Raw genomic sequence first — 25,838 nt, 5'->3', positions numbered from 1 at the left:
AGATAATGGTGGTGAGAATGAAAAAGAAAAGAGATATACTGTAGCACTGGTCCAGCATGATTTCGGTTATCCCTGGTCCTTCCAAGAGATTCAAGAGACTACGAACCACTTCACAACATTTCTGCTGTGGCTCCTCAAACACTGAACTCTTACTGTTTTGCTATAGGGAAGTAAAGCTAGGACAACACTACCTTCTAAAACAAATATTTTACATTGTTTATTTATGGTTTAGTAACTGTACCCTCCACTTGGGTAACATAAGCAAAGTTGCATGACATCTGAAAAACAAAAAATACAAGAAAATCAGAATTTCAAATGTCAGGAAGGTGAACATACAATTATGAATAGAAGCTGGTCTGTGTTTATGTTTTGTTGATCATGCTGATTTTGTCAAAAATATATACTCCATTCAAAATTAAATAATAGCTGATTTACATATATTTTACAGTATTACCAAACTGTTTGTTATTGTCTTTATTTTATACAGAGATGTGAAACAAACATGTCAACCACTTCATTAAAAATAAAATGAAGTGCCATTGCTGGTTAGTAAAATGATTAAAAACAATGAAAAAGAAAGTAACATTCCTAAATTTGCTTTTTTGAATGGTCGTATGATTACTCTTTTAATTTTTTTAGGACACACAGTGGGACATAAAAATCCTATACATAAAAAAAACAGAAAAAAATATATAGATTCATCTGTGCTTTTTGACACTCAATGTACTCATCGCAGTGCAACCCAGTTAAATGCTGAATAGATCTGTTGATGTGCTCATTGTAGTTAATGTGGTTGGAAGGTTTTTTGAAAACCTCCTATTGTTTGAGCCTCCATGCCTGCGACTTTGCTAAAATCCCTTTAGTCACACTCATGTGCTGCCTGCTGGTGCGATCCGACATGAAATAAGGAAAAATAAATAGGCTAGATGAGATGCATTGAGGCACTCTCCTCTAATAGCCATTTACCAAATAAATCTGCATCACCCATACATAGAATGTCACAACATTTTATTTTCTGTGTTTTGACAAAAGTCCCTTTCCACTCCTTATCTGTTCTGCAGCCTTTATTACTCCTAAATCTTCTTCAAAAACTTAGTATGTCTTCATTAGTGGTAATCCACTAGTGCCAATGGACGACATGTTTGCCGGAGAGGAGAGTCATGGGTGGTTTTCAGAATAAATACAATAGCTCTACTTGCTGTTATCGTTTAAAAAGATGCATGTTTTCCACTACTGGTTGTCGGATTTTTTTGTTAAAAGCTTTCATTTAATGTAACCATTCTCAGTAACTGTTTTTTTTCGTTGGAATGCTGTAAGGAACTGGAGGCAGACCTGGGAGTGCAGTGTGGGAACTCACACATTTATTCACACATGCACATGGGGCTGATTTTTGAGATAAGATCACTTTATTGGCCATATACAATTTCTTGCATTAGGAATTTGTCTTTGCACATACCCCAGCTTGCTCTCCGCGAGGCACACAGACAGGGAAAGAAGCTTGGGGTCAGAGCGCAGGGTCAGCCATTTATACAGCACCCCTTGAGCAGCTGGGGTTAAGGGCCTTGCTCAGGGACCCAGTGGAGTAGGATTCCTCTGCCGGCCGTGGTATACGAACCAGCAAACTTCCAGGCACAGGCGCAGATCCTTAGCCACAGAGTCACCACACTGCCAGTTAATCTAGACAGCTGACATCGGGACACCGAGATGCCAGTTAATCTAGACAGCTTGTCTTTGCTGTGGGAGGAAACCAGAACATTCATAGAACAGCACAGTGTTGCAGACACAGTGAGAAAATAGAAACTCCACACAGAAGTGTCCCCTGAATCAAAACTAGGACGCTAGAAATGTAAGCATCACATCACTGTGCCACACTTCATTTAAACTTAAAAAAAAATGAAATACATCAACTCACATCTGAGACTAAACTGTCCCAGGCTTAGGTTGTTTATGTTGAGGTTGGCGGTTAGATTTATAAGATTTATTTGTAACCTTGGTTTTAGCTTATCTGCCACACAATAGCTAGTTTTGTGTATCTAGCTGTATTTCTTTTCTTTAAGTGCAATTCTAAGGAAAGATTTTTGCGTAGACATCATCCTTACTTTTAACTATGGTTGGGTAGCATGTTCAGCAGTTTCATGTTAAGCAATTGTTAATGGCCCTTAACGATTCAGTTTCATTGTAATTAACAATTTGGTTTAATTGTCTTGTTTTTCTTTCTTTTATCTCACAAAATTCAGTTTAGGAAGGAATGAAAACCAGCTGTGTGAGTCTGCTGCAGATGTAAAATGTAAATATGTGAATTTAGAAGCATTGTCTCTGTTTCCCTTTTCTGCAGGTGCTCATATCCAGTTTGTTCACTTTTCTACGGAAGACAATCATGATTTTCTGGAAATCCGCAACGGACCACATCACACTAGCTCTCTGATCGGTCAATTCAGTGGAAACCAGCTCCCACCAGCATTGCTGAGCACAACACATGAGACAGTGATTCACTTCTACAGCGATCACTCTGAAAACAGGCAGGGGTTCAAACTCTCCTACCAAGGTACAGAAAGAAAAATCTTATTTTCTCTATTCAGGGGGGAAAAATCTGTATCAGGAATGGAGCAAAGCCAGTTCTTAAAGGCAACACTCCTACAAATTCTGTGCTTAGCTAAACTAATATTTTCAACTGAGTGATTGAGATCATCAATATATTTGGTTGAAAGTTTTATCTGAAGAAGTATAGTGTATATGGTATGTACAGTATATGGTATGTACTGTATGTCCTATTAACTAGCTTTATATTTTACTGAAGCTCTTTGTGTGATGTACAGGTATGTTGCTCAAAGGCTCAACAGCAGTGCCTCACCCAGGTTGGAACCCCCAGCCTTCCAGTTACCGAGTCCTGAGTCCAAACTGCTACTCTATACTACTACAGTACCTCAGATCGGGACTGTAATGAACACTAAAGGACTGTGATCCATTGTTGATCTAAATGATAAGTTATCGTTGTGTTCATAGGAAATATTTTTTACTGATATTTCAGTCTTTTGGGTACTAAGATATTTGAACAGCTGTCAGATGAGTGCAAAGACCTTTAGTGTGTTAAGTGGTCACTTATCATTTACGTGCAAGATAATGGATCTGTGTTTTCAGTGATGTTGTAGTATGGATTCCATACAGGACTCAAAAGGATGGCTATGAATGCAAGAGAAGAGATTTGAGCAGTCACCATTACTCTCCTGGGTCACGTGTTCTTTGTTGATTTTTTCTTGTCCATACAAGCCCAGCTCAAGAAATAGTTCAAGTAGGGAGCTGCGTCAGCATGCGCAGGCTGCAAAGGAACAAGTTAAAGGTTGCTCACACCCGAAGAAGGCGCCACTTCCGAAACGTTGTGTTTCCTTTCTTCTCCTTTCAGCGTGGAATAAACCTTTCACGTGTTCCTTTGCAGCTCAAGAAATGTTCATTAGCAACATGTGGATTCACCCTTCGAGCACAGTGCACCCTATTTGGTGGAGAATATTGAACATTTTGTAGATTGATCACGCAGCCATGCTCAGAGAAACAAGATATATAACAGTTACCACATTCTTACCTCATTCTACCCAGGATCTCCCCATGCCTCCCTGAATTAGGGCTGTGAGAGTGTTTTAAGTGGGAGAGGGCACCTGCTGAGGGGACTAATTGGCTGGATGATCAGCGGCACTGGAAGGCACATTCCTAAGGCTAGCGCACCGATCCATCAGCTCCTTATTATCTCCCAGACAAGCACTGCTCTCAGCCCATTATCCAGTTATGTGGTGCTTTTTAAGTCTTTTTTGAGTTATTTAAAGCTGATAGAAAATCTCAGCCAGATCTCAGTCATTCTCACAGTCTGCTAAAGTCTTTTAAGATTTTGTTTAATGCCTGATGTCCAGTAATTCTAATAATCTCTAATGCAGAGAGAATGAACTATCTGGGACAAGAGAGGTGAAGCATTTTTGGTTACTTCATAATAACAAGATATCCGATGATTATCCAGTTTTGTATGGCCTGATTGAGAAGCATGTTTAGACAGTATGTGCAGAAATAGGTGCTTTCCGTTCATGCGTATTAGGTCTGTGGGGGTGTGGTTATGATTTTTAGCTGTTTTTGAGTTTTAAGTTGTACTGATTAGTGATCAGAGGTAATGAGATGGCTATGGGTTCCACTTCCAGAGTAGAGGGTTACCACTTAGGCATTTTGATTTACCTCAAAGTCTTTTTCCATGGATGTTTCATTGCTTAATCGCAGAAACTCCTCTGCCAGTGATTCCTTCAAACCTCTCTGTTGCCACAGTGCAGAATTCACACCCTTTAAAAGCAGTGCAGTACGTCGTATATACTGGTAAAGGATGAGTAAGTATGTGAAATTATTCGACTATGATGGTTAAAGCTTTTGTAAAGAGAAATTGTGCCAAGGCTGAAAGAAGATGTCGACATGATCTTAACTTTGATCACTGGTGGCCTGGGATCAAATCTGGATCTGGTGGCAAGTGAGTAGATTGCAATGATCTAAACTGTAGCATCTGTTAGAGATATGTTCACAATTTGAAACAAATAAGTGGGTTGACACATCCTGTTGTCAATCCTGCTTTGAAGAGCACTCAACGCAGAAGAGGTGCACTGAAAAGTAGGGCTCTTTGGTGTTGGCTTCTTGAGTTGTTCTCGTTGACCTGTTAGAGCAGAATTACAAGACTTCATCTGATTTTAGATGTTGAGGGCAAATTAGTAAAAGTGCATCAAATAAATATGAATTTAAGCGTGTGTACGAGATTCCTCTTCAGATATGACAAGTTTCTATACTGTATGTTGTGTTGATGCTTCAGTTCTCAGATAGTTACTTATGTACTGTAATTGTGTAACTTTTTTTGTTTGTTTTCCCTGTGCATGTAGCGTAATGGTTTTCAACTGGACAAAAAATCTTTTCCCCTGTGTGCCATCACGCATTGCAACATAAAGCCACTTCATAGTAAATCAGTAGATAATAGAGGTATTATTCAGGCACTGCTGATAGTTAGGGAATGTCTTCCCCAGCTTTCCGATAAAGAGCATATTAGATACATTTCTGCTTGTAGTGTATCATTTTTTTTCACTGACAGGGATGGGTATTACCAAGATGACAATTCCTCTATCCATCAATCCAAAGCAGACAGGATCTAGTTTGTAAAACCCATATCTCAATTTAATTGAGAGCCCGTGGGCCAGGCTTGTCAGACATGTATACATATTTATAGGTTTTAATTCGTATCCAATATTTGCTGTCCAACTATTCAGGATGTAAAATATATGCAGTCACACAATTCAAACATAAAGCTCTTGGCCTTTTATATAAAGAGAATTATAACTTTTTTTTACTGCTCCCACTGCAGCCTCTTCTCACTTTAAATATCAGAAGAAATAGAATTTTGTCAGTAGCCTATAAAGCATGAATTAATTGTTCTGTCGTGAAAACCTCAAACCATCCCAATTTACAGTATGTTTATAAAGAAAAAATGTACCACAGAGCTTAATGCAGAAAATGGAAAATGCAGAGTAATTGTCAAAGATAATTCTAGCCTTTTTGTTAAAAAGTCAATGACATTTGTAACACACTACATCTTTTCTGTTGCTTTACATACTGATTATTGTTTTGCAGAGTACAATCAAAGCCCCTTAATGTCTGTTTCATTGGTTAATGCAATCTTTCCTTGAAAATTGCATGTGGATTACTTATTTTAATAGGTGTTACTGATCTAAATGCCAACAGGAATGAGAATCATATTAAGGCAATCCCTTGACATATAGCTAGAAATGTACTGTAGCAATAAAAACTCAATTCAAAATGTCGGGAATAAAAACATTTACAAAGTGTATTCATCCATAAAAGAAACTTTTAGATTCCTCTTAAAGTACTTCATGGATACTTTATGAGTAAGGATAATGGCACATGTCCAGTGGATTTTAGCTGAGGGTATTGTCACTCTAAACTTTTATTTTTCAGCATATGAATTACAGAACTGCCAAGATCCTTCGCCATTTCATAATGGATACATCATCAACAGTGATTATAATGCAGGACAATCTATAACCTTTGAGTGCTACCCCGGATATGTTCTGATTGGACATCCTGTTCTTACTTGTCAACATGGAGTCAACAGACGATGGAATCGTCCTTTTCCCCGATGTGAGGGTTAGTACGTGATGGCTTTTGGCCTTGCTTTTGGCTTATACCAGAGAAGAAAGAAAAGCATTCTGATTTGTACTGTTATTTATGTGTTACATGATAACGTGTATGTTTTGTTTTGGATTTTATTGCTGAGATTGGTAGAGTATTTTTGCTATTCTAACTATTCCCTTTCTAGGGATTTCAGAGCATTGTGAATATTAGAGTATCATTCAGCATACATTATATTCACCGTGTATGGTGAGAATGTTTGTACGAATTAACTAAGGAGCTGAGATTAAAAACAAAATACCCACTCTGTGCTGTAACAGGAAGTACTCAAATATTCGTATTACATAAATACTAATAATGCAAGTAGAAATACAACGCATATATAGTAATATAGTGTCAGGTGCACAATGCAAGAATCCATAAATATTATCAACTTTGCTAGTAATAATTCCAGAAAACAGCTTTCCATGGAAACACATACTGTAGAAACACAATTCAAACTGTAATAACATATAGTACTTTCTTAAAGAATGTCTGCAAATACTATAGGGCTGCGTTTTCACACAGTTACCATTAAACAAAGACTGACATGTAGATCTTCGAGTCTTGGTCCTTTTTACAGAATAAAGCCTGGTAGCTTCAGCACAAACATGGTGCTTTAAAGCAGACGTGCGGTTGGAGGATCAATGGCAGTTTAGATAGATGTCTGTGTAGACATTTCATCTGAGCATTCAGTAGGGCAGTAGCCACATAAAGCTTTTTGAAGGGAAAAGAACAGTGGGGTTTATTTTCTGAAGATGTTTTTCTGAAACAGTTTCTAACTGCAGATTGATACCAGAGAGGACTAGCATATTTACTGTAGCTGTTTCACTGCTCACCATTACTATGCATCTGAGAAACCTGAAAATAAAAGAGAAAAAGAGTTCTCTAAGCTTTATTTTTAGATAGGCTTTCAAGATCATTTTGATTCCAGTGAGGCTTTTTTGTGTGTTGTGCCTTTTGAAGGTGGTCATTTTGAATTGCTGATAGCTTTATAGCAATCAAACCAAAGTTTTGTTTCTTTTCATTTACTCATGTCTGATTAAAGCAGCAGAGAAGAGGTATTTTATGACTGTTGCTGAATTTCCATTACCGTCCTGGTGTGCAGACATGGTCAAAATCTGGAATGCTGTATGAAGCATATCAGGTTAAGGAGTGCAAGCTCTCCACAGAATAATAAAGCATGTAATGTCTTCTTGATGCTTTTGTAGATGATAACCAATTCACTTATACAGTAGCTGAAAATAGGAAACCATTGTAAGATTAACTGTAAAAAAAGTAAAAACCAATAGCAAAAGTTAACTAATTATTTCTGAATTGTTCAGAAGCCATAGAGAAATTTAGGAATTAGGAGATGATACGTGAGGATGGATTTAAGAAGAAATAAATATTTTATGACTAATTGTCATTTCTGATATTCCTGTGTCAGCATTGGGATACCTTCTTAAAGACCACTCCTGCTTAGAGGAGTATTAAAAGAATATCCTTAAAAGAGAAATCATGATTTTTGCACCTTTAGCAGGTCACCGAATCAGCAATGTTAAATTTGCATAATGAAATAATAATAATAATCTGACTTACTATAAATGCATTCACTACAGTGAATTTCAACTCAAAGGACTGGATAGACTATGTGGCCTCCTCTTGTTGGTCAACTTTCTCATGTTCACTTAGAGATTGAACATGTTCCTTTATGAAGACATGCATTTGTGAAAAATATAGGCATCACAGGGCTTCACTGAATATACTAATAGAACAGTACTGATTATATGATTCAGTGTAGATAATTGAAATGCCTTCCATTTAACTGGAGCCAGGAGGTATATCTAAGTTCAGACTGAAATGTTCTGACATTAATTAATTACCCTTTGGTGCTGCTGCACATTGTAATTTAACTTGGACAACCTAAAGGCAACATACCAAAATGCTCAGTAATTCATCGCAGTGCTCGCTTTCTCTAGTAGTGTGGAATTCTTAATCAGTGTAGGGAATTAATTTATGGATCTTTTCTAGACCATAGTTTTTTAATCTTAGTTGAATTAGCTTATGAAACTGCTAATATTACAGTACAGTACATCACATCTATAGACTTGATGCCTCAGTTCTATTGGAATCCCATTATTTATAAATTTGAAAAAATGTGCCACCGAGATATATCATATTAAACTTCTAATTTTAAATATAAGTCAAACCAAGTACTGTAAAGGTCATCTGGCAAGTTAAAATTAACTTGAGTAAAACTTGGGCATTCCAATCTCATTAGACTGTGACTGCTTCTTATTAAATATTAATTAAAAAGGAACTTCCCTTGAAATAATGTGACCTCATTATTAATTTATTTCTATTTTTTATAAATCACTTTGATGCCAAAAGAACTCCATACTTGAATTTGCTACCCAGATTGTATTTTTTTAAACATGAACACTGCATTTGCTGTATTTGTTAAAAGACACAAAACAACCAATGAATTAAAGAAAGAAGTCCACTTTGAATGATTTGTAGGTGAATGCCTCAGTAAAGAAACACTAGGTTATATTTGCCACATTATAATTTTTTTGCATCTTTTAATAAGAGATTCAAGTAGTTCTTAACCTACTTAAGAACTACTTCAGCAGAGAAGAGGTCTTCAGATTGATGTGGTCAGGATACTAAAGATTCATTAGTAGCTTCATTACCATTCATCATTACCATTGACTTTTCTCAAGGAAAAATCAGACTTAAGTCCTTTCTCCATGGTAAATTTGTATATACACATGTCATTATGAATGATAGTATTTGAGAGAATGTGAATGTTTTTCATCTAAGGCCATTTTACAACACTACAAAACAGAACTACTAAACAGCCTTCTAATTCTGATTTGTACACAAACCATCTCTATATACTTACTGTATACGGTGCTTATATTTTCCTTGTAATGACTTGTAGACAAGAAAAATTGGTTTTTCTAGTACTGTACCTTGCTGAAGGACAGATAGACCTGGGGTCCCTATCAGTTAAGTCATTGACAGAGCAGTACTGAGAAGGTCAGTAGTTTAAAGCAATTCTGCAACTACAATACAAATAATAGACACAGTTTAGTAACAAGCAACAGGGGTCCTTGGATGTTAACTATTAATGCATTGTTCTCTAGATCTTCGACAGTACCACTGATGCATGAAGCAGAATTTTTCCTGGTTGAAGGCTGATATGATCCAATGGATTTCTTTAGTCATTGACTGGATTTGAACTGATGTCAAGTCTAAATGAATTTTCACTTTCATCCAAACCCCCATCGATAGTATTTTATCTTATGCATTTTAAAAAACACTGTTGATACTGAAAGTCTTATCCATTGATAAAACAGCATTTTGTGCACTTTACTATAGATTTTTGTTTGCACATGATATAATGCGCTGCATTTCACTGTCTGTTCTGTATCTTGGCTACTGTTATATAGTATCAGGAATGTGGTTCACAAGCCATGTCTTCTGTATCGAAATTTGGCCAAAAGATGTAATTTTCTTAATTTTGTGCACTAGCAATTGATTTTTGTCATACACATTGATCTAAACACCCCCTTTTTATTACAGCACCTTGTGGTTACAATGTTACAGCCCAAAACGGCACAATATATTCACCTGAATACCCAAATGAGTATCCCAACTCCCAAGACTGTACGTGGCTCATTACTGTCCCTCACGGCCATGGGATTTATATCAACTTCACTCTGCTCCAGACTGAACCTGTCACTGACTACATTGCTGTATGGTAAGGATGATTTCTACATGTGTGTTTAGACTGATTGTAATTTCATTGTTTAAATAGGGTCATTACATATTAGAGTAAAACGGATGGTACTGTAGTTCTGTCATGTATAAAACTTGATGTTTAATAAGGTACAATCATTGATAATAATCAGATTTTAAGAGTTTAGGACTATAATGCTAACTCTTTTGTAGGTACTGAGCACACTTCTACGTAGCTTACAGAACACAGGTTAAACAGCGATGCTTATTACAAAAGCACAGGGATGTTGAAAAATTGCTAAAATAACAGTTATACATAAATTATACTCCCAAAAATATACTGTATATACCCAAAGTTCATCTAGTAAAGGTTAAAGATTCTTAGTAATGTGAAAGGAAAGGACATATTATTTATTTTCTTTAAGGATGTCCTACATATTTGTTTTTATCTCCAATAACCATATCTTTCTTTCTGTTAAAAATGATTGTTCACTTATTGCAGGCTATTGCTATGTAAAATGTTTCATAGAGTATATATAGTATATGGTTATTATTCTCATCCCCACCCCAAGACCTTTATTTAAAATTTAGTGGAGATGCACATATATTTTTTTAGTCACATACTGGATTACCAATCATACATTTCCTATGTTACAATACAAATGAGAGCAATTACATAAACTGTCTCTGAGCTCCAATATAATCAAACTTTGTTCAGGCTGCCTGAGCTGATTGAAATAACCACCAGAGATATTGCTGGAACCCATTATACTATACAAGCTTTTTCATTCCAGACAATTTAGTTAATTAATATTCAGAAACAATTAAAATGGCCAAAAAGTTTTCTTTTCTTGAAATTGCTGAGCAGCATCAGTTGCATATATTACTTTATTCTTTGCAGATTATGCAGCTACACATTGACTGCCTCTATCTAATGAAGTTGTATTAGAGTCATTGCAAATCCTGTGTCAGATGTGAATGCAAATGAATTTTTTAACTCTGTTACTTTACAGTAATAAAATACTATCATAAAGATGGTGTCTGATGGCAGCAAGAAAATTGATTGTTCATTTTTCTTAATTGATTTTAATCTAAAGCATATTTTTCTCCTTTAGGGATGGACCAGAAGAAAATTATCCACAGCTTGGAGTTTTCAGTGGCAATACAGCTCTTGAATCAGCCTACAGTTCCTTTAATCAGGTTCTTATTAGGTTTCACAGTGACTTCTCCACGAGTGGATTCTTTGTCCTCAATTTTCACGGTCAGTTTCTCTCCTATGTGCATGTTAATGCAACTCAAAGACATATTTTAAAATACTACGGATTTGCAGTCTTTAAATTAGAAGCAGAATTTAAAGTCAGTACAATTTCTTTAACTTTTAAGAAATCTGCAGATGGAAAGCTGATAATACACAGTTTTTTTTTATCTGGAAAGCTTTAACCACTACATTGAAAATAACACCTTTGTTAGACAGGGAGAGACTTCTACTGTTTTTGCTTTGTAAGGCTTACAAGTACAAGAGAAGAGAAAATATTTAGAAATTATAGAGAATATTATAGGAATCGTATTGTATAGTGCATCAAGGGGTTGTTCCTTTTTCAGTCTACATCAAGATTTCAGTCCTATTTCACTTTGGGTGAATTTGTTTTAGAATTTCTTCTTTACTACTTTTTTATGCATGTCTCATTTGGCTGCTTCATAAGCACATAAGAAAGGTTACAAATGAAAAGAGAACATTCAGCCCATTTAGCGTGTTTAGTAGCTAATTAATACAATGATGTAATGCAGAGGTTTCTTGAATTAGGCCAGGGTATCAGCTTCACCAACATTGCTGGGTAGTTTGTTCCATATTCCTACACCCCCATAGCTAAAGAGGTGCTTTCTTCCACATAGTTTCCTAATGTGCCCTCTGGTTTGTGTTCCACTGTTCATCCTGAAGAAATCAGCTGTGTTGATTTTGTCAAAGCCTTAGTGGATTCTGAATACTTGAACCAGGTTCCCTTTTTAATCTTGTGTTCCTTCAGCCTGTCCATGTAGGACATTCACTTAATCCCCAGAATGTGTCCGGGTGTTCTTCTCTGGACTGATTCAAAAGCAGCAATATCTTTTATAAAACGGAATGACCAAAATTGAATACAATATGCAGTACTAAATGAGGCCATACTATACAGTATACTGTATATATATGAGTACATTATACAATTTTAACATATATATTGATGTTCAATCAGAAATTTTAACAGTAATTGAGAGAGTACTGTACTTGATGACTTTTAGGAATGAATCAACATAATTACAGTCTCATGGATTCTAAATATACAATATACGTACAATTTCTTAATATAACACCAAAAACATGCATGAAATATAATATAAATGCACATTTACTATCGTGAACTAAACATCAAACATGTTTGTATAAATAATTAAACTCTCGAGAATTAGAATGTGAATAAAGAAACTCTATATTCAAAGATCTGTTGGCCAAATGTCCTCAATGATGAAATGTCCTCAAACTCCCCACTGAGGCGATGGAGCTGGCTGGATTGGTCTGTGGTCTGACTTTGCAGCTGCTCTATCTTTGCTGGGAGTGTCCCAGGGACAGAAAGGAGAGTGAAAGAGAGCTTTCCCTTTTGTTGGGACTCAGTAACTAGCATTGGTCCTCAGGCTGCTCTGCAAGAAGTTAGCATGGCTGAACTTCGGTCTTGAAATGATAGTCTGTACACAGTTGTCTTCCTGGGTCTAGCTGCAAGGTAGACATGTGAGAGAACTCAGTTCATCCTGGCTATAGCCTGATACTGAATATGCTTGGATATTCAGGATGTCAACAAAAAAAGAGTCCAACTGTCTTATTTCGTTGATCAGGTGAAAATAACAGTGGGTTTGCGAACTTGTGTGAAGAAACGGAAGATTTCTTCTGTTTCAAAATAATAAAATAATAACTTGGGCAGTATTCTGTACTCTACTGACTCACTTTCTTGGCCTTGCATCTTGGATAAAAGTTTAAGTTCTGACTCCGACTGCTTGTAGTCACGTGGTTAGAACAGTCAGATTGCTAGTTCAGCCGGAGAGAGAAGAGGAGCTATGAAATAGTTGGGTTCTTGCTTTTAAGGTGCAACATCACGGCTGGTGATTGGTTAAGATGCTATCAGGTATAGTTCTGGAGCCCACTCTGCAGATCCCCATTGGTTGATTTTCCTTTGGGTGATGGACAGTGACATTGAACCCATGGTCTTGGAACGAAACAGCTTGCAGACTTAATAGAGCCCATCTGCACAATATATTATTAAATGGTTCATCTTGGATACAGCTTAAAGATGTCTCTTATCAGAGGGGTCTGTTAGTACTTACACAGAGGACCATGCTGCTTGGTCAAGGCAACACAAAGATGATTAGAAATCTTTAATAACACTTAATTCTAAGTGTAATTATAGAACCTGATTCTGCACATATCATATATTGACGTAAATTCTACACTTTTGATTATATATCCTAACATTTTATTTGCTCTTTTAGTGGCTTCTGCACATTGTTTAGAAGGTGTAAATGATGTGCCAACATGAACCCTTCAGTCCTTTTAATAAGCAGCCTCTTCTAGTTCAGTGTTTTTGCCATCTAGTATTTACCATATCAGTCCTGGATTCATTTGACACCCTTAACAAGCCAATTGGCATATTCCTTAAAAAGTAGGTAAGTTAGGATGATATAGAGATGTTATAGATTTTGTTTTTACTACACATGATTTAATTAAAAAAGATTCAATTATTAAAATATCAGTCACCAGTAGCTGCTTACTGTATGTAAGTATACAAACTGCTGTCATTCTTCAAAAACGTCTACACAATGAAGTGTAAAAAAATGCATATATGGTACAGTACTTTACATACAGTATGTGCTAATATACATGCTATTGCTATTATAAGGCACAGTAACATTATTGAAGCAATGTAAATTTATGTTCTAAAATCTATTATTATTTGTTTTAGCTTATCGTTTGAAAAAGTGCCCAGCTCCACCATCTGTTGAAGAAGCAGAATTTTTTTCAGAAGACCAGGATTATGAAATAGGTACTTTTAATGGAATTCAGTATGGTAAAGGTAGCAAGGTAGTTCAAATCCTAGATATTTTCATATGTCTGGGGGAGGAGTGGTAATTGCATTTTAAGAGCATGCTTCAGTTTGTAAATTAAATTTTCATATTTCATATGTCATAATTTACTGGAGGTTAAAATCACACATCAAGAACAGATGAAAGAGGGCATGTTTTCCTTTCTAGTTCGGATTAGATTTATTCTTACATCCAGTGAATAATTATTCTTAATTATATTATAATTATTTACTTAAGTCTAGTAACATTGTTTCTTTGCTCTTTCATGCTCAGGGGACATCGTGAAGTATCAGTGTTTCCCAGGTTTTACACTGGTGGGAAGTGAAGAGCTCACCTGCAAACTGAACTCTCACCTGCAGTTTGAGGGGCCGCCTCCTTCCTGTGAAGGTAAGAGACACATTGATGGTGAAGACAACGATTTACTGAGCTGTTTTAATAATAGCTAACGTTGCATAAGAAAAGCCAAATGCCTTCATTCTTCTTTCTTGCTCTTTTTTGTTATTTCCTGCACTCCTCATATTGATTTTAACACCTCCTGTACTTACTGTAGATTGCAGTTCTGCTGAATTTACATACTGTAAATCTGCATAGATTCGTTAAAGACAGCAAACTTCTATATTTTTCCCAGTAATCAGTAATGTCATGAATGTATATTTTTCACTTATTTTTTGCTGTTCTTAGCAGTAAAAAAGAAGTGTTTGCAGAAAGAAGGAATTGTCTTATTTGGTTTCAATATTATTTTAATCTCTCTAATCTCTCTTTTTGCCCTGAATGAGAAAATGCCTGATTGCTGTCATTTTAATTTGAGCCTGTTATTCAAACAATTAGAGACTTAACAAAGGTTTTAATAGGCTTGATGCCCCATTTACACGTTACATTACTAATTACAAAGGCAGCGTCATAAATCATGCAGGTGACAGTCAGTATTGAAACCCCTTAATGAAAACAAAAAATAACTGACTAATGATTGTGCTTCAGGTTGAAGGACATGAAGGCAAGTAAAGAAAAAAAGATTTCTGTTATGTTCTAGGTGCTCTGCAGTGTCAGAGGATCTCGGTTTCTCTATTGGAATGCTGACAAACTCTTAATACTGAGTAAAAGAAAATCCAGCTCAAATTCAGTTTTTTTTATGAACACAGGTTTCCATTCCTTTTATTTCATTTTCACAAGAGTAACAGCAATATGATCTTTGATTCTACACATTTAATCAGTTAACCTATACTCTTCAATGTTAGTTTTTCTTATTTCTGCCATGCATTTCCTGTCTTGTTTCTAGCTCAGTGTCCATTGAATGAGGAAAGGACTGCATCATCTGGAGTGATTCTCAGCCCAGGATATCCTAAAAACTACCCAAATTCTCAGACCTGTTCCTGGACTATTAAAGTGCAAACAGGTTATACCATCTCAATTTACATAGAGATGTTTCAGAGTGAAAAACAGTTTGATGAACTGGAAATATTTGATGGTAATTCTCTTTCCTCTTATCAGTATTCTAAATGTCTTGCATTTGGTTTAATAAAGGATACAGTATGTGGTGCAGCTACCTGTATATATTGTTTTCCCTTTTCACTTCTAGGGCCTGCAGGCGAAAGCCCCTTGCTTGTTGCACTCAGTGGAAACCATACAACACAATTAAATTTTACCAGCAAAACCAACCAGTTGTATCTGAGGTGGTCAACAGATCATGCAACTAGCAAGAAAGGATTTAAAATACGCTACACAGGTTTGTGAAACAAACCTATGCATTTCAATTCAATATGCAAAAACTTAAAAAATAAGACTTAAGTTGCACAATACAGTATTCAAAAAAGGAAAAGGCTATATTCTGTAGGAAAAGGGAATAGTTGTCTTTCTTTTTTCCAGACTGGATGTCAGAGAGGATTAATACTGTACATGAACTGTTCTCCTGTGATGGTGTCATTTTGAATCCAATTTAGGCCAAAGGGAATTCAGCCTTTCCAAGTTGTGTCTCATTAGGCAGTTGTCCAGTCACAAGTCTCACAGGAGGATTGTCTAAAGTAGAGGTCAATGATCTACTAATGAATTGTGCTGCATAGCTGTCAGGTTGTTCACCTGAAGTGGTCCCTCTTGGTTTGCCTTTGGGTGTGATCTGGTCAAATACACATGGTCACGATTACTCTCACTCCCTTAACTGCTCTCACAGGGATTCTCTCTTTTGTCTTCTCGCTTAGTTTCACACTTTGTTTTGGCTTAATCTTCCAGTCATCAAAGGCAAAGCCATCAGAATTAAATTTAAACAGTGTGATCAGCTTATCTGTCCTTTTGTCAAAATCCATCAATGCATTGAATGCTGCATTATATTCTTTTTTCCTAATTAAGGAATGATACAATCTGAGCTGTATTAACTGTTTTGATTTTTAAAGAATTCGATTTGAATTACTGTCATGATGAAAGTGAAAATTAAACATCCAGAAAATATTAGGATGGTTATTACAATTATCTTTCCTATTTAGAAATACTGGAAACATTAGCTAGATTAAAATATTGTGCCTTTAAAATGGCACAGTTCAGCACCTGCCCACTTTTGTAATTACATTTCTTGAAAATCTTTTAAGTAATTTAGCAAAGTTTAACATGAGAGTCTAGTATACTTCCTCTTGATCTTTACAAAACTGCTATGGGAGCTGAATCTTTACCTAGTAAAAAGGCTTTTCTTTAATGATCAGTACTTTCAAATTTATTTTTTAACAGTCCACTGGGCTTTGATCAAAGCAAATTATAATGTGATGCTGCCCTAGGTTTTAAAATATGGTCTAGTCAGCCAGAACCTGGAGTGAACCTTTTAGGACTATTAATCTGAAGGATGTAGGTGCCGCATATGGATTAGAGCATGTAAATAAGGGTGCGATATAACTTAAAAGTGCATAATGTACTATATATTGGTTTTGGACTTAAATGTCCTAAACTGAGGTTTAGCTTTTATTAAGAGTTCTTACAAAGCTATATACAGTAACTTACTTGGAAAAAGTTTTGATTTAGGCTTCCATGCCTTCACATGTTTGATTTTAATAAATTTGCTAGTGTATACTGTACTGTATATACAGTATAACCCCCTGCACTTGATTCAATAGAGAAAGATTGCTGATTTTCAGGAATTTCTAACTACACAGTTATACAGTGCCTTGCAAAAATATGCAGACTCTTGCACAATTTTCATGTTTTGTTGCTTAAATCATATGTGTTACAGTATGTACAGAACCAACACCACACTGTCCAAGCAAGAAACAAAAGAAAATAAATAACTTAATATGGAATGAAAAAATGAAAGTCATATTTGCATAAGTTTTAAAATTACTCTGGCAAAATTAATTTAAATGCACACAATTACTTTAAAGAACCTCACAATAAGTAGATTGTGCGGTAACAGTCATTCACGTGATTTCAGAATAAACGCACTTACTCTGTAAGGTCAGGGTGTGAATACACATATTCAACAATGAAGACCAAGGAGCTTTCAAAACACCTCAGGGATAAAGCTGTACAGTATAAAGGCACAGAGGAGGAGAAAAGTATGAAACTTATCAAAGTGGAAGGTACACTGCTTCAATCACCCTGTCCCTCCTGATGTAGCAGGCAAGGAGGGAACTGGTTAGGGATAGTTAGGACTTCAGTGGCTGAGTATTTCATTACAATTTTTACTGGTCACCTATTCTAATCTGTACTTTATTTAAAATGGAATTGTAAAGAGCCTTGTAAAAATCCCTGATTTTTATTGTTATCATTTGTAGATTTTTATAAAATGTGTACTGTATGTCCAGTAAGGGTTCCCTACCTCTTAACTCCAGTGGTGTCAGATTTAATAATATTTCTGTAAGACAAGGAGAGCCGTAGGAGGTGGAGCCAAGGTTTTTATTTCACTTTTTAATCATAGATATCAAAGATTAATTAAGAGAGTCACACAAATTGCCTTTTCTGATTCCAACTTTCTATTCTATGTCTTGTGATTTAGCTTCATATTGTAGTGTGAACAGCGTTCCAAGAAATGGTGGCGTTCTCAACAGAACACAAGGGAATGCAGGCAGCAGATTGTACTATTTCTGTAATGCAGGCTACAGGCTTGTTGGTCAAAGTAATACAACCTGCAAACTCCATCAGAATGGATTATATCACTGGGATTCCCCAGCTCCACTCTGTCAAGGTAACAGCTTTTTTAATGACCTGTATGTACATTGCATTTCACTTCATTTAAGAAATGAAATCCTTAAACCAAAATTGCATGTTGGCTCCAGTTATATTTAAAACACTATACATTTTGAGTATTTTGGCACTTATTAATCTCATTCATCAGATTAGTCACCAGTGTGACAAATCAATTTTGTTTCATAGCTCAGTGAATCCGATGTATCCAGACAACCTTCAGAGGTGGTTGTTCCCTTAAGGTAACATCCCTGTTGCTAATAAAAGCTTGACAGCGAGGCCCTACATACAGATCTACAAGAAAAACAAATCTGAATTAACTTTATAATAACTTTATATGTTGTCTTGTGGTCACTGTTCATTCATTTTTCCACTAGTTATCATAATAAGAGAATATATTTCCGTAAAAACACTATTGGGTTCATTTAGATCTATCTAAATTTCAGATAGATCTATCTGTCTTTTTTTCAATTTCTTGGGTACATTTTTGTTTTTTAGGAAACTGAATTGAATTGAATTGAAAAAAATAGATTGACTTTCATTTGATAGTTTGGGTAATAGAAGGGGAACAAATCGGAACTGATACAATCTTTGGTATTCGTCACATATCAAAGTTTTGTAGAAGAAGTCAAGCGTCATTCTACATAGCTCAGCTTTCACTATCATTCCATTTCCTGACCAGTATTGCTTTATCTTTTTTGATTATATTAATTGCTGTTCCCGTTACTTTATTGGGTGTTATTAAACTCTGCCTACTTTTAATCTAATTTGGAGACGGATTCAATATACAGTATAATGCTACATCCTGCTGTGAAAGCAGATTACACAAACAGACCATCATACGTGATATTACCACATAAATTAAATGTTTGGAGCATAAAGCAACTTTTTTGCATGTAGCTACTGTATAAACAGAACACAAAATAATTCAGCTAGTAACCTATTCTGATATCTCACCATGTTTTTTTCTTGTTCCTCTGCTGGATGATTTAATTATTTAGCTTTCCTTGAAACGTTGAGCCCAGCACAGCTATTCCCTTGTGTTACCTTTCACCATGAACTCATTTGGAAATGCCACTGCTGTTTTGGATGACTGTTTTTTTCTTGTTTGTATGTTCTGTCACAGTTAAAGAAACTACAATTTCTCATGCCTGTTTGTAAATATTAGAAGGAGAATGTACCTGCACACTTTCTGATACTGTATATTCATCTTTAAATGTACCACAGCACCTGTATTTGTTTCACAATGCTACAGGGTATACATTACATTGGGAGCCTTTTTTACATCAGAACTTATCTGTAGAAGTTGAAAGCACTTGTCTGTCATAAATACAATTTGCACAGGTAGACATGAACCAGGAAATGAAATGTTTTTTTAAGAAGTTATAAATTCTTTCTTAGTTAAACACACTAAACATGATGTTCAAACGGATAGTGAAAAGTATTAACTTCTGTATCCCTAACATTAGAAGAGAAGAGAGGAACTTATTTAGGCCAGTGATAAAAATGTTTTTTGTAAGTATGACAAGTTCTGAAGAGTACTTTGAAAAACATTTTAGATCAAGGTTTTTGAAATGCAAAAATTGGGTTTCTTGAATGTTTTTTTTTTGTGAGGCAGTCTGCCTCTTTTAAATATGGGGGGTCACATTATGATAGCTAAATTCTAACAGCAAATAAATCAAAGACTTGTGATATAAGGCCTTTGTGAAACTCACTGCTAAATAAAATCTTCAGTTTTTAAAGCAAAGCTGAACTTTTTTATATAGTTTTAGATTTTAAACATTGTCCTCTAAAATTGTACAGTATTTCAAGAACTGGACTAACTTTGTTCCTACTTTCTTCCAGATTAACTGTGTATAGGTAGCACCCCTGAGTATAATACCTTTGTTTTTGAGTGGTTTTGTTATTTAGATTTCTCAGTAACGTTTGAGAAATCTTTTCGCTGTTTCCTTTTAAAACAATGAAGAAGGGCCCTTAGTGCCTCCTCTGGTAAAAGTAGTTGAGTAGTTGTTGTTTATTATAGTGTAGAAACCACTGAATACAATCAGGGTTACTCCATTAGCTAGCTGGGATACCCTGAACTGCGTCATAAATTTTCCACATTATTTAATGATCATAATCTGCGTAGATGAACAACAGCCTGTCAAGCCTACAGTATGGCATGATCTGTGATTATCTTATTATTTAATGCAGGATAAAAATATCAAAATCTACTGTACATCCCTACTCTGTTGCAGCTTCCAGTCTGTGATTCCAGTTTATAGAAACAAATTCCTTGGTATAACAGATAGCATGATCATATCAGTGTGAGCTTGGACTACTGTATGTTATTAGCTGGGTGGTCTTGAAGTGTCTGGGATGCCCCTGTTCAACAGAGATCATTGAATGCAGTAGAATGCAACTTGCAGTGTTGTCAGGGAAAGCCACCATCACTTCTGCAGTCGATGCTAAAGAAGCTGTGGGTATTCTGCAACAGAAATGGTGGGTAGACATGACCGTAATTATTTCAGAAGGGAGCTTGAACCGTGTCATTTCGTAGCAGTAGTAAAGACCAGTGGATTGACGGCTGTTAATTCTAAGTTGATTTTTTTTTAAATAAGCGCTGTTAAGGCAACCTTGTCTATCTGACCTTCCCATTGTGAACTAATTCTGCTAAACAATTTGGTGGCGTTACCATTAAACTGGGAAAACTGAATTCAATGGCAAGAGCTCTGGATTCAAGTGCAGTGCTCAAATCCTTATTTATTTTCATAATGGGAACCACTCAGTGTAATGCTGTTATTTAAAGGCAGCATAGTATTGACCAATTAGGCCTAATCATGTCTTAAAGCCAGGAGAGAAGACAATGCTTTTCATTCTGGGGTCATATTCCCTCTCTTGAGTGCTTTGTTAAAATTTTTAAAACACATGCTAGAGCATTGTACTCCTTTAATTTTATATATAGTTTGCATTACCTACTTTTCAATACAGTTGGAAAAGATATATACTTTTTTTCTGCTTAATTGGTCCCATTGCTTTGCTTTAAAAATAAAAACATTGGTGGGGTTTAAGCTATTTTTAATTAAGAAGAAACAGAAGATAGAAGATTTTTTAAAATATTCTTCAGATAAGAACTTTTGTTTAGAAAATGTTTGTTTTCCACAACAGTTTGTAAAATAATATCTAATAATCTTGGATGTTTACATTTTGGGGTTTCATTTTTAGTTTACATTTTTCAGGACCTTTTGAGAAATGCACTTGCACATGTATAAACTTCCCTCTCGTTTTCTCTATATAACCACAGCGGCTAGAAAAACGTCCCTCCTTCATATCACCTTTACTAATACAACCGTTTTTATCCTGCCTTATTTCTGAGACAGGATAATCCAGTCGCCCAAGAATAGAATATAAAGTATTAGGATCAATTAACAAAATAAATCAACAAACTGTGCCCACAACATGTGTTTCATTCCAGTTAAACATGAATTTTTATGACAGCTGATCTACATACAGTATAGAAAGAAAAAAAAACATTTGACTTGTAGAGCAACTGTGTTCAAAGGATTGATCTAGTGTTCTTCCTTTTTCTCCACCTTTCCAGCTGTATCTTGTGGGATTCCTGTACCTCCGGGTAATGGTACCTTCCATGGGAATCAGTACACTGTGGGTAGCAGAGTTCACTACCAGTGCAATGAAGGCTACCGACTGGAATCCACTCGTTCCAGCACCGCTGTCTGCCAGGAAGAGGGCACATGGAGCAACAGAGGACAGCCTCCTCAGTGCTTACGTAAGAAATCAAGACGTTTTATGTCCCAAAACACTTCTGTTTCTAAACCTCGTGAGGTGTATCAGCTTCGATAACAAGACTTGATAGCGTATTCCAGACTCCTACAAAGTATATTTAAAGATTAGCTCATTTTAAGTTTTTTTTAATTAAAAAAAGATTCGGCTGTACATAATCGATTTAATTGGAGTGAAGTATGATGGAAAGACAGGATCATCAATGCCAGAAACAGTACAGTAATAAAAAGCAGGTGGTTCATGTATTGAAGGGTATCCCTTCAAGCTTGGATGTCACCATCGATCTCCATTTATTTCTTTTGACATATCTAGAGCCATACAGTTCTTTCATCTAATCATTAGGTCCCGTTCCAAGAGTTATCAGAAAAAATGAATATTGTGTGAAACTTCCTTTTCCTTTTCCTTTTGTATTTCTACAATGCACTTTGTTAACTGTGAGATTTCAGATACTATACTATTTACAGTATACTGTACATAATTACTATATTGTTCTGATCTTAAACATCTGTCAAGTACATTGAACAATTATTCTGCATGTTTAATTTGGCATAATACTTTTAAATATAAAACAAGATCTGTTTGGAAGATCTCAACTGTCATATATCAGAACCTATTTAATTTCTTCTGTATTCATTTATACTGTAGAATGATCTCACCTTTTAAGCAGTTGTAGATGTCCGTTTCCATTAATTATTTAGAATATTCACACCTTAACCTTGCATGCAATCTGTAAGCTACTTGTCCACTCCTAAGGAAATAAAAATTTGTAGTTATTAGATTAGACCCGCAGATTGTCGACAGGTAAGACCAGAACCCCTCAATTTGAAATTGTTTTATTACACAGAAGCTGCCTTGTGAGCCAGTGTGCAAAATATAGATTTTGTGGTTTACTTTCTGTTATTTTTCTGTGAAATAAACTGTCAGTTAACACATGCCTATTCTTTGTTTACAGCGGTGGAATGCCCAAATATTGAGACCATCCTTTCGGAACATATGGTATGGAGGTTGATTTCAGGATCTCAGAATGAATATGGAGCCCAGATAATGCTAAGCTGCACTCCTGGCTATTTCTTGGGTGGTCGGAGAATTGTACAGTGCCTAGCTAATGGCACCTGGAGTGGAAGTGAAGAGAAAGCAGCATGCAAAAGTAAGGATTAGAGATGTCTTATATTTAGATGGGCTTTGATTTCTCTCAATGCCATAAGAACTTCAGGATCATAATGGATAATGCTCCAAGGAATATAACAGTGCCCCCTCCATTACAAGGAATGTGGTACATCAGGAGATTTTTCAGATATGGAATAATTGTAATTTTTTAGACAGAACTGACTTTGCAGACCTGTGAAAACAGGCATGCACTCATGGCATGCACTGCAACAAGAAAGCACCCTGGGTTGATAATAAACAGTGAATATCCCACTATTCCCACCAGTGATGACTGATTATTGTGGCATTCTTATTAAGTGACTGAAAAATGTATTTTTTCTTCAGAAAATGTGTGCCATTGGTGAGTCATTCATGTAGAGATTCTCCATTATAACGTACTATATAATATATAATAACTGAAGCAGCAGTGTGAATAAGTAACGGACGAGGATTAATGTTCTAGTCAGGTATATATATTTCTAGATCAGCACATTTTTTCATATCTGATCTCATAACATGATCAGCATATTGACTAAAACTGCACACAATATTCTAAATGAGATTTTACATTTACCTCATAAAACCTTAGCACAAATTACCTAAGTTTAATTTGTCATGTATACATTTTGGTTTTTATTTCTTCCCTACATTGTTTTAATAAGTGCAAAGAATCTACACAAAACACACTCATATTCCTTTTGCCCTTTGTGTGGATCATGTTTCACTTAACAATGATGTCAAACCAATCCATGACTAACCAGGCCATGACTTTATCTCAGTTATTAACGAATTCCCTTCTTGCTTTTTTTAAATTTTAAGCTAACATTTAGTACTGTTATTTCCAAGAACTGAGAGTACCTTGGTCCAGATTTTTACAGAACAAGGAAATAGATCTGAACATTGCAAACAAGGCAGAAGTACTGCAGTGGTAACGGCAAACCGATTCTTATAAAATAAAAGACCCTAATCAGGATAATATTACAAAAATGGAGTAGGCCTAAAAGTATATTATATTGGAGGTTGGTGACCTCAGGAAGACTCACTAGTAGTGGAGCCAAGTCCTCCACAGCAATGAAACAAGGTTTTGTGTAGATGTGGTGCAGAAGTGCAGAATGATATGGCAATAGACCAATTGATTATTAGGTCAAAGTGTAATGGTTTTTTGTAACTCACGAGCTTCACTGTAGTTGTGGACAGCAATGTGACTGTCATTTCTACAGGTTCACCCTGACATGAGAAATATTTAATTAAGAGAGACGTACTGTAAAGGTGTACACATGTTCTTGTCCCATTTTCTCTCCCTTCTGAAATCACATATTTAAATCGCTCTGCGTAGCAATGCGTACTGACATTGAACCTACTCCAGGTAACGGCAAGGACAAGGCAAGGTAACAAAGGGCTACTTCACTTTCCACATGGCCTCTCTGCAAAGTAGCTTCATTGGTGTTTTCAGGAAGCACTGACAAGTGCTGAATATTGGTGTACCTAAATCATTTCTTAGCCACATGATATTGTACCACATTTAAGGTATCAAAAAGTACAAATGTAATACTACAATTGCCAGGTCTAGTTATTTCTGCTCTAGGGAAGTGAGATATTTTTGAAAGAAATAACTACAATAGGCCCGTGATCTGTTTCTGAAGTGTGTGTGACCAGGTACAGCAGTGACCATATCGACCACATTCTATTTGTTATTTGCAGTCATTTCTTGTGGAGAGCTGCCGTCTCCTCCCAATGGTAATAAGATTGGCACCCTAACCACCTTCGGAGCCACGGCAATATTTACGTGCAACACTGGATACACCTTAGCAGGATCTCATGTGAGGGAGTGTGGTGCCAATGGGCTGTGGACTAGTTCTGAAACTAGATGCCTTGGTAAGAACAATCTGCGTATATTCAGATAGCTTTCTAGATTTCCAATGGAAATCCCAACCATTTAAAACAACTTCTGTTTATTAGTTTTTATTTATTGGGTTAGTTCTATTATATTCTATTACTATAGTTCTATTATTCTTTCATCTGATTCCTGGTCTATGTCATATAGTGTGTAACTTTTCAGTCTGCCCACAGAGATCTCATTCACATCTGTTTTAAATAGATCTGTTGCATCAGGAGATACAGTTTAATAGAATTTCATAATTAAGTAGATACCCTTCAGCTACAGGTTTCAGCTTCAGATAAAATACTTTTTTTTTAAAAATAGTATATTTTAAATGACTTATTTCTGCCTACATTCTGGAATGCAGAGCAAAGTCTATCTCAATAATCCAAACAGCTGGAAGTCTCAGACATTTGAACTCTCAAACAGAGAAAACCACTGCGAGATAGAAAAGTCAGTGTCCCCTTTACCGAAGATGTTAGTAAAATAAAAATATTTGTAGATTTTGTGTCAGTGATTCTAAAATCGCCTTCCACTTTGGATTTTAGAATAAACTGAAATATCTATTTTTTTTAATGATGAAGTCCATTGTTATCTTAAAGGTGTTATTGAAGGACCTTGACAATTCCCCTCAGAGGGCTGAACATTTCTGCATGGAACTTTTTATATCACCCTCATAGCACACAGGATGAAAACAGGAGGGAACATCTGAAAAGATATTATGCTTGTTTTTCTGCTCATTGCCAGTCTGACTGTTCTTTTTAATGCTCAAAGTGTTCTGTTAAATCACAAACTTGAAGAAGAATTTATTGGGAACCAGAAACTTTTTTGTGAAGGGCTGCAAGCC

General features: G+C 35.8%; 1 protein-coding gene across 1 annotated transcript in view; it reads left to right on the top strand.

The window, feature by feature from the left end:
• The window catches only part of csmd1b (CUB and Sushi multiple domains 1b), a 203,723-nt gene that overhangs the window by 151,230 nt on the left and 26,655 nt on the right, over positions 1-25,838 (top strand). Inside the window, exons 37-48 of the mRNA XM_088933977.1 lie at positions 2,336-2,545; positions 5,983-6,171; positions 9,766-9,943; positions 11,037-11,182; positions 13,908-13,988; positions 14,302-14,415; positions 15,305-15,493; positions 15,605-15,751; positions 17,999-18,187; positions 21,767-21,952; positions 22,919-23,113; positions 24,814-24,987. Coding sequence (XP_088790103.1) covers positions 2,336-2,545; positions 5,983-6,171; positions 9,766-9,943; positions 11,037-11,182; positions 13,908-13,988; positions 14,302-14,415; positions 15,305-15,493; positions 15,605-15,751; positions 17,999-18,187; positions 21,767-21,952; positions 22,919-23,113; positions 24,814-24,987 — 1,998 coding nt within the window. The remainder of the gene's footprint in view (positions 1-2,335; positions 2,546-5,982; positions 6,172-9,765; positions 9,944-11,036; positions 11,183-13,907; positions 13,989-14,301; positions 14,416-15,304; positions 15,494-15,604; positions 15,752-17,998; positions 18,188-21,766; positions 21,953-22,918; positions 23,114-24,813; positions 24,988-25,838) is intronic.

This window comes from Atractosteus spatula, chromosome 15 (genome assembly GCF_055471065.1).
Source record: "Atractosteus spatula isolate fAtrSpa1 chromosome 15, fAtrSpa1.hap1, whole genome shotgun sequence".
NCBI classification, from domain to species: Eukaryota; Metazoa; Chordata; class Actinopteri; order Semionotiformes; family Lepisosteidae; genus Atractosteus; species Atractosteus spatula.
The sequence above is the reverse complement of the archived record's forward strand: the minus strand, read 5'-3'. Positions and strand labels throughout refer to the sequence as shown.